The following is a 10,778-nucleotide window of genomic DNA, read 5'->3' as shown; positions in this document are numbered from 1 at the left end:
CCAGATCTAGCCATTAGAAGCTCTTTGTGTAAAACAGCCTTTTAAAATGCGGGACCTTCCATGTTTTTTATTCAATAAACTAGTAAAGAGTATCTAGTTTCCATGAAGACAACGTACGTTTCTCCCCACTCCGGTAAGCTTGGTTCTGTCTGGCACTGAAATGAACTGCTGTTCTACCTCCTAGTGTGTAATTGTCCTGTTCCAAGTCTTTTCTCCTTTCCAGCAGGAGAGCACGCAGATCCAGTTGAGACCACGGAAGGGACGCACCTTCCCTCTGTGCAGGTCTTCGTGCCCGACTCCTGTGTCCCTAGATAGCTCGAGGATCCTGCCGCCTCCGGAGGCTGCACTTCAGACTGGAGAACTGTGCGCTGTCAGACTTGTTACTTGGGGAGCTCCTGGGGTCTCGTGGGTAGTTGGGCCCATTGCATTAGGAATGAAGACACTGAAGCCACTGGGAAAGGAGTCACCTGGCACCGTCCCTAAGGGGTCTCATTCCACCCTGGAAATCAGAAAGGCTGGTGTGGCTTGGTTAAGAAATGAGCAGAGAGCACCCATAGAAGAAACAGTAGTGTTTATTGAGGAGAGGGAGCTGTTTCCAAGCTACTTGGTCATACTGGCGAGCCATCCGAGTTTGAATAATGATGACGAGGACGTGTCTTCCTCCTCACTGACCAGTTGTCTGAACACAGCACCAGGATGCATTGGGTCTTCTGCCCTAGTGAGAGCCGGAAGTGCGGCCTGCCGTTGGAAACAGAGGAAAGTGCCTTAGAGAACCACCGGAGCCTCGTGCTGGCTCACACCCTCTAGTCTGCGCTACGTGCAAGCCCACACAGCACACACACCGCGGGTCGCTCGAGTCGGACTTGGGCTGCTTGGCAGGATTTGAATACCACGGAGGGAGGAGGACGACACTGGACAATGAGGACTGTCTTAGGAAAAGTCCATGATGTGAGAGAACGTGGAGGCCAGTTACTTAGGCGTTAGGGAACAAGGAACAGTACAGACCTCACACAGGTGGAGGGGCCTGTCTGCAAGAACTCTTTCTTCTTCCATCTCTCAAATTTTAAACCCAGATGGTGGGTGACAATTTTGGATCTTAATAAGATTGGTGGCAGGGAACTGGGAAAGGTTATATTGCTGATACTTTTGCTTATAAACAGTAAAGCCAACAACCACCAAGTGCTGTAAAGAGCAAGCGTTTGAGGTTTCAAACACGGGTACACACACAATCCAGAAATACCAGAGGGCTCCTGCAGGCTTAAAGGGTGCCATCCTACCGAAACAAAATGTGTGTTACCACCACCACGTGCAACTGAAGACGAGAGCAAACTGCCTTTATTTCCCACCCAACGGAAAGTGATGGGTGGGGCTTGACCATTTCTTTGGCCCCATATAAAACTGCCTCCCTCCCCAATACGCTGGCTCAGCACTAGATTGGCCAGTTACTCACTTCCCCTCTCAGAGGAAGAGGTCCCCTTTGCCCGTGTCTAAGGGCCTGTGCAGTCTCGTGGCAGCCTGAGGCTACCTTGGTAGTGCCAGTGAGCACCCCTGAAACTTCTCATAGCTCCACCTAGGAAGACCTTGTAATTCTCTTTCGCGCCACCATTAAAAGCAGCATTAGTGCATTTTGTCCCTCAGTTCTTTTATCGCTTATTTAAAGGGGCAGGGCGGCTTGGATGGGCAGGAACCTCTGTTCTTTGCACTCACCAGGGCTTTGGGTGCAGTGGTTCTGCTGGTTAACCTGGCCTTGCGCGTGCTCGTCATGCTCAGCGGAAGTAGTCCAAACCTCCAAGACAAGATGGAGGCATTTCAGCGGTGTGAACAGGAAGTGTTGGGGCCCAGCCAAAGCCTCTTAGACCATTACCTGATGGGACTGGCAGCCAAGGGCAGGATATTGTGGGGTTCTTGGGAGTTGAATGTACTGCTCCTTGGAGTGAAATGGTTCTCTGTACCAGTAATCAGTCCAAACAGAACCTGGCAGATGAGAAAAGGAGCACAAAAAAATGCTGCCTTCACTCTGGTGAGAGGCAAAGTAACATCTGTTACTAAACAGTCACGGTTTTGGTTCTATCCAGTGTTTGGGAGAATGTTCTTTGGAGAATGCGAATACTCCAAAATGAGTTTCTCGCTGTCACGGATAGAACCTCAGGGGCAGCTGTTTGACAGTGTTCTGAGGCCTGGGTAACCCTAACCTACCCTACAGCCTTCGGGGCCAGATATGGGTGCCTGAACGTGGGAGCTTTGATCAAATCCCGCCTTCAGCCCTTAGAAGTCAGCTGTTGGGGCCTCGCCGGCCAGCACTGCAACAGGCTCACCCTGATGTCACTTACAGACGTTCGCTGGACCAGGCGGTTGAGATTGCTGTTGAGGTGTGGTGTGAAGACATCCAGGTCAAAGGGATCCACAAATGCCTCCAAGTAGTCGACCACCTTCTCGGTTCTGAAAAGACGAGTGGCTTAGTTTCCACACTTTTGTCAGAATTAAACCCAGCTTGGTACCACTTGTGCTTTAAGTGATGCTGCCCAGGGCTCACTCAGCCGGACAGTGAAACCTGTGAGAGCCGGAACCACCCAGAGAAAGAACACATACTTTTCCAATGGAGCTAGGGAGCAGAGTTTGTTAAGTTGCACCCTGTCAAAGGCAGACACTTGTGAGGCAGACACCTTCCGGCTACGTAAAGACTACTCCTTTCCCATGTTCTGCTTTGAGGAAGGGGACTGAGGGCCCAAATGCTAGCCAATAGTTGCTAGACTGACTGAGAAGAGATAAAGAGTCTCCACCTCCTCCACCTGACCTGGGATTTCTCCAGCAGGTGTTTAAGATGCTGGTAACAGCTTTTAGGGTTTAAAACAGGGAGATATGTGCACCCTGCCAAGGCAACCGTAGTTCCAGTCATCCTGTTAACTGGTGTTGAGTTATTCTGACTCACAGCAACCCTGTGTAGGCTTTCCAAGCAGCAGCTGGTGGGTTTGAACTTCCGACCTTGTGGTTTGCAATCCAGTGCTGATTTTACAGCTACACCCCAAAGTCCAGCCATCACATTAGGGGTGAGCTAATTAAACGTTTGATCAAATAAAACAAGCTAATTTTTAAGTTTGCTATTTTGTAAGGGCTGTGACTGAGGCTTGCGGCCCCTAGTTGGGACAAACAGGATTCACGTGCAATGAGAAAGGTTCTGGAGGCAGGCAGAGGGAGGGACCCTACCTGGAGTCATGTCGGCTGCGGCCACTTTTGCCCTCCTCACTCTTGGAGGTCAGAACGACACTGAGGTAGCGAAGGTCAAACAAGAGCTGGAGCGCCTGGTTCTGGGTTATAGGAAACGCGCCTTCTTTCTGCAAACGGATTCCCAGCCCAGCCCCAAGAGAGAGGACTGGTTAGGGGGGATGTCGAGACAGCTTCTGCTCTAAGCGGTCAGAGGGTCAGAGCAGCTGTTCCCCACACACGTAGAGCCACAGCCGAGTCCTGGATGGTGCCGCAGGCCTAGTACTCAACCAAGTTTGGCTCCTTGGGAAACCCTACACAGAATCACCGGGAGTTGGAACCAACTTGATGGCATTTAACAATAATGGCCACAATAGAAATTGAACAGCTTATGCTGTATATGTGGTCTTTAAGAAACTCACAACCTAACAGCAAGGAAGAGATGGACCGAGCCCATCAAAAAGGCCATGCAGGAGCTGAGGAGGGCGAACTGGACTGGACTGAGAAAAACCTATTAGCAGGAAGAGAGCTACTCTGGTGCACAGGGCACAGAACACCAACCTGGATACTTCTAGAAATCAAGAGCTGGATAGTTTACTCAAGAGGTGAACAAATGTCATGGAGGTGGGGATATCTGGTCACAGCAGAGCCAGTGGGAAGGGAAAGCTGGGAGATGCCTACCTCCCCAACACAGGGACCTCTATGCAACCCATCCCACGTCCTCAACCACCCCAGTCTCTGAGGTCATGCCTGACCCTGAGGCAGCAAGCTCTCCCTCCATCTGCCCGTGCCCCACGTGCTGAAAGCGTGCACCCTTTGCTACCTGCTGAGAGTGGGTGTAATCACTCACAGAACAGGCAGTCACTGGGTGACCTTAACCATCCCGGTCCCTGATGGAGCTGCCCAGCCCTAGACTCTGAGGTTTTTAATGTTTTCAGGGAAAAACCCTAAGACCTACCTTAGTCTGCTTTTCTTCGGAAAGTTTCTCATAGGCAGCTACTATTTGAGCCAGACAGCTTTTCAGCATCTCCTGCAACGTCACCTTTGGGAGGGTATGGCCTCCGACCCGATTGATCTCCTGGCATAAGCTAAACAAGAAGGACTGCACATACCAGGACGGCTGAAAGAACAAAGCAAAGTCAGGTTGCCAATTGGCCCCAGTCACACCAGATGTGTTCAAAGTGGATCCACTGAACCTCGTAAGGCTTCTACCCTGGCATCTGACGCCTCAGAGCAGATGTCCAGACAGGTAAACCAGTTCAGACAAACATTCCTCTGTGAAGCGAAGTCGGCTGTCTTTCCCTCCTTAGCCTGAGAGGGACCAACTCCGTAAGCTAGGCTCTCCCCTGTGTTTATTTCAGGCTAACTAAAACCAAACTTCCGTTCCGACTCCCAGCAACCCTATTGAACAGGACAGAACAGGGTGCTGCAGACTGTCATCTTTACAGAAGCCGACTGCTATGTCTTTCCCCGGAGGTGCCTTTGGTGGACTGGAGGTCTCAGTGAGCGACCCACCAGGGTTCCTGTGTCAGGGCAGGTAGTTCTATAATGGACTCCTGGTGTGGCACTCACTATAGGATAAGCGCAGGACTGCAAGGTCAGCAGAACCACAAGGTTGGCGGTTCAGATGCACCAGTCGCTCCTTGGAAACCCTATACAGGGTCGCTATGAGTGGGAACCAATCACAGGCACTCAACAACACTTCTGTAACTGAGCCCCTCACGGATGCCCTCTCGACAACGCTTTGCTATGGATTTGGCCGCTGGCCATCCACCCTGCACCGAAGTAGAAAGTGACCAAGTCGACCTGCCATTCCTCAGTGCTCGCTGGGATATGCTGTCTCAAGCCTTCTCCCTCCCCACAGGACACCCTTCTTTTCCAGCCTGTAGTCTCTGGCCCAGGGACCCTGTTACCTGAGCGGGCAGTCGGATCTTGGATGTGACACTGCTGCCTGACTCGGTCTCCTCCTGGACCTCTCGCTCATCCCAGCTGGTGGCCGTGGCCAGGATCAAGCCGGCCTCATCAAGCAGTAATGATTGGGTGAATCCACAGACCAGAACCTGGGTATCAAAGGCAGGCAGTGACAGCCAACGGAGGGCCTCTGTTGAGGATGTTTAGAGTGGACATAGGCATGGGTGGGGTGGTGAGAGGCAAATATCTGCTTTTGCCCAATTACTGGGACCAGGGATTCGTGAAGGGCATCCTTGCTCCCATCTTGTAAGAGACTACCAGAACCTACAAGGTTGACCTAGGGAAGAGGACACTCAGAGACATTTGTCACATAAAGAGAATCTCCACGTCATCAAAATACAGACTGTGGAGTGTAGGCCGATACAAAGATACTCATTTTCTGCGGTCTAAGAGTGGAAGTAACCAGTGGGAATAGGAACTGGCATTGTCTTTCCACTAAAGGATGTAGCTTAAGTCGCCACATGATGAGCTCAAGATGAAGTGAGGGGACCCCAGGTGAGCAGGGCAAGAATGGGGAGGAGGCACAATGTGGGGAGCCGGCCCTGCTCTGGCTACGGTGGGGACGACAGGGAGGGTTGTGTGTCGCCTGCTGTATCAGCCACTCACTTCCACAACCGCCGAGCTCCACACGCGGTATGCCATCACGCTCTGCTGGAGCAGGCGGCTCTGCACTTCCTGCCACTTGTTCTGCAGTGGCCTGAGGTCCTGACCTTTACCCTTCCCGTGTTTCTTCAGGGCTCTCGACTCCCGGGCTGGTTTCTCCAAACTCCCCGATCTCCCCAGGATGCACTGCTTCAGGTAGGGACACAGTTCGCCCAGGGACTGGCAGAGCCGGGCCATGAAGAGGACCTCCCCCTGCCCGCGCATGGCTTCCTGGGTGCTCTGCAGTTGGGCGCGGATGCAGTCCATGACGTGCTCGACGCAGGCTACGGCGTGTGTCCGGAGCATCTCCTGCACAGTCGCAGCATCTGCATACCGGTCAAAGGCAGAGCTCTGGGGGGACATGTCCTTGGACAGCCGTGACGGGTCCTCAGCGGGGAGGTAAGCCTGGAGGTCGTCCAGCTGAACCTTGAGTTTGGCGTCGAAGGCAGAACAGAAGCTCTGTACACAGGGGCTAATGGCGTGAGCTTTCATAGCAAGCCCACTGCTGGAAAACTGAGTTCGGTTGGCCACGTTGACCCAGGCGGCATCAGGGGGCAGGTCATTCGGACTCTCTGTCCAGAGAAACAGAGACATGTTGTGCTCAAACTGGACGTGCTTGCTTGCAGTGGAGTTGTGGGCATTGGAGGCGAGCTCCTGCAAGGCTGGTATCAGGAGCTCCTGGGAGCTACTGGAGATAGCCCCAAAGCCTTCCTGCATCAGAGTCTGGAAGAGAATGAGAGAGTTCTGATCACAATTCCCTAACGGAAACTAAGATAAGAATTACAGCAGCAGTGTTTCCGAGCATGCAGAGTGTTCTTTGTGCTTGGAAAGCGGGCATGGGTACTGGCAGAGAACAAAGACGCCGTTACTGTCGGATGTGGGCACATGCCTGCCAATGGATGGAGTCCTGCTCTTTCTTCAGCCTAGAGCCAGATTTCTAGTCATTTCAATGGCTCCTTTACCCAGAGGATCCCCCTGGGGTAAGGTAGCAAGGCAGCCTGCACTAAGAAGGGCCCTGCTCACTTGCAGTCGGTCCAGGAAGAGCCGTTGCATCAGGTCCTCCCATAGCAGCAGCCGCCTCTCCAGAAGCCGCTGGCAGATCACGTCCCAGCTGTGATTGGTGGACTCGCTGGTGAGCAGCTCCCAGATGGCATCCCGGGCTCCCGCAAGGCCTTTCATGTTCTTCACGAACATCAGCAGACCGGTGAGCCCGTTTCTAATGTCTTCACTACAACTGCAACAAGACCAGGTACCCCAGGCTCCCTTAGATTTGGGGATGTCACACTTCCATTAAGGAAAACAACAGGGCCTAACTTGACAACCCCATACCTGGGTGCCGATAGCCAGAACACCCCACTACAGAGCTCCTTGGGTTTGGATGGAGTGTGGGGTCTGTAGCCCTCTCACCAGGCTGACCCTGCTTCCCTGGAACACCCACAAGGAACTCAAGAGCCCTGTGGGATGGCTTTACAAAACCATGCACTCAATGAAAACTTCAGAGCTGCAGTTGAATGGCTGGTGGGCAGAGTCGGGGAGCACATGGACTATCATCCTTCCTCCCCTCGCTCGCCCTGCAGGGCTAGTGCTGGCCACTTACATGTGGATCCATTTCTGCAGCGTGTCCTTCAGGTATTCCTGGCTGATGGGATGTGCCAGGGTTCGAAGCACTGGCTGGAACTCGACAACGGACGCTGGCAAGTGTTTGAACCAGCTGCAGAGCTTCATCCCTTCCTGTAGAACCCCGAGGCCTTTTCCTAGGGAGAAGTCCCAGTGAACTCACCTGCATAATGGTGATGGTTCTCCTGTGGGAGCCCCACCAGGACCCCCTGTCCCAGAAAAAGTCAGTTCAGTTTATGTGATTCCAACTAGGATCAGTGCTCCCATATAATATATGGGGTTAGGGTTAGATGGGCACACTCCAGAGGGCTTTGAGAAACGGCATGAAAAGACCATGGGATTTCCCCACAAGGTTGTTGGAAGCTCCCTCATTTACCCGAGGGACTGCACTAAGCCTATAGGGCTCCCCAGTTCAGGATGGGGTCCTACCTCCATAGTCCACTCCTGGGGCCTCTACTCAGCTGGCCATGTCTTCTCCATGTCCTCGGCTACCCTTCCCTCCCGCAACCCAGCTCCCATGACTGACAGCCTCTGACTTGGGCCCTTGGCCGATTAACGCCCGCTCAACCTTCGGGGGTCAGCTGAAGTTATCACCTCCCTGGCGAGGGCCCCGTTTACTTACTTCTCCCCGCCTACTCATTCTTGGCCTTCATAGCAATGATCAGTACTAACGTTAAACATCTGCATAGTCATGAGCTCAGTACCTGGAGTTAAATGCTCAGCTGGTAACCAAAACGCTCTGGCAACCTGTTTCCATCAAGATAGCACCCGAGGACACTCACGTGGGGTCAGAGTCAGAAAAGGCACCCTACCCCACCCCCACCCCACCCCCAGACTGTGTGTGTCCAGTGGCATGAGGCAGTCGTGACTGAACCAGGAAAACCAACGCTTGGCTAGGAGCTCACCGGCAGGGTGCTGCCCTGTGACAGTCTCCAGAGTGGAGAAGAGCAGGCCACATGGCAGGGACGGGTCTGGCAGCTGCCCTTCAGGCAAAGTGTAGAAAAGGGTGTGAGCCTGGCTCAGCGTGGCAGTCAGCAGCTCCACTAACATGCAGACCTGGGTCTTGGTGCTGACACCTACGAGCAGAAGTCACCTCCTTTAAGCCGTGGCCTGTGGTGACGTGACAGACAGAATGAAGGCGCCCTGGACGCTTCCCCTTCCCTGGCCCCGGGGGAGAGGGCACACGCACCCTGCTGTGGCTGCTGGAGAAGCTTTTGGATGGCGGCCTTTCTGGCCAGCAGGAAGTCTGTGAGGGCCTGGCGAGGGGAGCTTTCCTCCAGGAGCATTATGGAGCACAGCGCCTCGGCCACAGCCTGGTCTGACACAGCCTGGCTCTGAAGCAACGTCTTGCTTTCATGCAGGATGGTGGACCTGGAGAAGGCGTGGCACTGGTCAGCAGCAAGCTTTTCCCACCTTGGGAGCCCACCAGGTTAGAAGACACTCCCACCCAAACTCATAGTGGAACACGGTGACAGGAACGCGAAGTCTCTCAGCCAGATGCAACTTACCGGAAGTGGCTGGCTGCAGTCACCTGCCGGATGAGTATAGGGAATCGGGAGAGGACAGGGCTGTGAGGAGAAGTGGACGTGTCCAGGTGGAGCAGTCTGTGAAGGTGGCAGCAGAGCAGGTAGAGCTGGGTGGCGTGGAGGTAGTGGGAGGCCTCCAGCGCACTCCACATCTTCTCAGGGGTTTCCAGGAGCAGCTTGATCTGGGCGGCCATGCTGTAGAATTTCTCTCGGGATGGCTGCATGGAAGGGCACAGAACCAAGTGAGGAGGCCAAACAAAGCGTGTCAGCATCCTCAGTGGACGAGAAATGTGGGGCATTTTGGGGTACCAAGCTTTCAGTAAGTCTGATTCAGTATCACCCAGTGGGGAAGAGAAATTGGATGTCGTTCAATTCCTACAGGTGGAGATGCTGTAAAATCCACTGGGCTTCCTACCCTTAGTATGGTCATCCCACAGGCTGGTGACCAGCGATCCTCTGGATATATTGAGAACATGGGGCGCTGCTGACCAGTAACCCCCACAGGGCTTTCTCCTTCCTGCTCTCCTGTTCCGCCTTCCTAATGTTCTCCGGCTTGGACTTCTTTGATGGCTGCTTCTCTTCATCACTCTCACACCTCCACCCCAACTGCCACCACCGCTGCCGCCACAACCACCACATCTTCCTTGGTTCAGTCCTCAGGCTCCTTCTCCTCTCAGTCTATCCTCAAACACACTCGCTAAGCCAGGACCCCATCTTCACCATTCCCGAGGCCTACTCCAGTCTCTTCTGCTGCTGTTGAACACAGGCCCTTGCATATTTCCCTGTCATCCCATATCCAGTATATTTAGAACTCCACGTGGTGCTGTAGGATCAGCACTGGACTGTGAACCACAAGGTCGGCAGTTCAAACCCATTAGCTGCTGCTCGGAAACCCTATACATAGTGGCTATGAGTTAAGCTCTGACTAACCGGAAGGTCAGCGGTTCGAGCCCACCACCCGCTCTGGCAGTAGGTTTCTGTAAAGACTACAGCCTTGCAAAGCCCCATGGGGCAGTTCTCCCCTGAGCTACAGGAGTGCTCCGAGTTGACGTGGCGGCAGTGGGGTGGCAGTGACTGGGAAGAGAGCCCCCCTGGCGCTTTCCCGAGTTGGGACACTAGGAAATCGGGGGAAGCCCCCAAAGGAAGTGCGGGCTGACCCCGGGAAAGGCGGCCGGGGCTCCTCCCGCGGGCAGGGGAGGGCACAGGTGGGGCGGGACTGACCTCCGGGGCCTGCGGCGGCCGGGTCCCGGCCGGCTCGGCCTGGCGGAGGCGGGCGCAGTACTGGTCGGTGGCCCGCACGGCGCCCACCAGCCCCTCGGCGGAGTGGCGCATCTGGCCGATGGTGTCGGCCGCCTCGATCAGGTCGCGGTACCTCTCGCCCACCATCTGCCGCAGCTCCTCCTTCTTGTGCTCGATCTCGGCCCGAACCTGGCGCTCCAGGCCGCGGATCTCCTCCGCTCCGTGCGTCTCGAAGAGCGCCGCGGGGTCGCGCAGGTCCAGCCGCTTGAAAGCCGAGGAGGCGGCAGTGGCCGCCATGGTGAAGCCGTCAGCCGCTGGGACAGCCACTTCCGCCCGCCGGCCTCCACGCCCCGCCCCGCCGCCATCTTGGTTGGGGGCAGGCCCACTTCCGCCCCGCTGGGTGCCATGTTTGCTTTGGGCTGAGCGCCCGCTTGGGAACAGCCAAGCTTTGGTAATCTTCATGACATTTGTTAAGTAGTTAGGTCACTTAGAATGACTGCACACTGGCCAGCCAAAGCCTTACCGTGGTCTGAAGTTCCTGAAAAAAGTGGAGCCTTCCCTGAATTGGGGACCAGGGCAAGC

The 10,778-nt window shown here is 54.6% G+C and overlaps 1 protein-coding gene across 1 annotated transcript; it reads right to left on the bottom strand.

Annotated features, from left to right (window-relative positions):
• Positions 1-600: 600 nt before the first annotated feature.
• On the bottom strand, positions 601-10,493 carry COG1 (component of oligomeric golgi complex 1). The gene is made up of 14 exons (XM_006872301.1): positions 10,170-10,493; positions 8,940-9,175; positions 8,621-8,802; positions 8,337-8,507; positions 7,412-7,568; positions 6,838-7,048; positions 5,779-6,537; positions 5,115-5,261; positions 4,160-4,321; positions 3,205-3,332; positions 2,331-2,439; positions 1,865-1,974; positions 1,708-1,786; positions 601-738 (listed from the first exon to the last, which is right to left on the bottom strand). Exons 1-14 carry the CDS (start codon positions 10,491-10,493, stop codon positions 601-603), a joined length of 2,913 nt encoding a protein of 970 aa, XP_006872363.1.
• Positions 10,494-10,778: the final 285 nt, after the last annotated feature.

The sequence above is a fragment of the Chrysochloris asiatica genome, unplaced genomic scaffold (genome assembly GCF_000296735.1).
Source record: "Chrysochloris asiatica unplaced genomic scaffold, ChrAsi1.0 scaffold00192, whole genome shotgun sequence".
Taxonomy (NCBI): domain Eukaryota; kingdom Metazoa; phylum Chordata; class Mammalia; order Afrosoricida; family Chrysochloridae; genus Chrysochloris; species Chrysochloris asiatica.
This window is presented reverse-complemented; position numbering and strand designations above follow the sequence as displayed.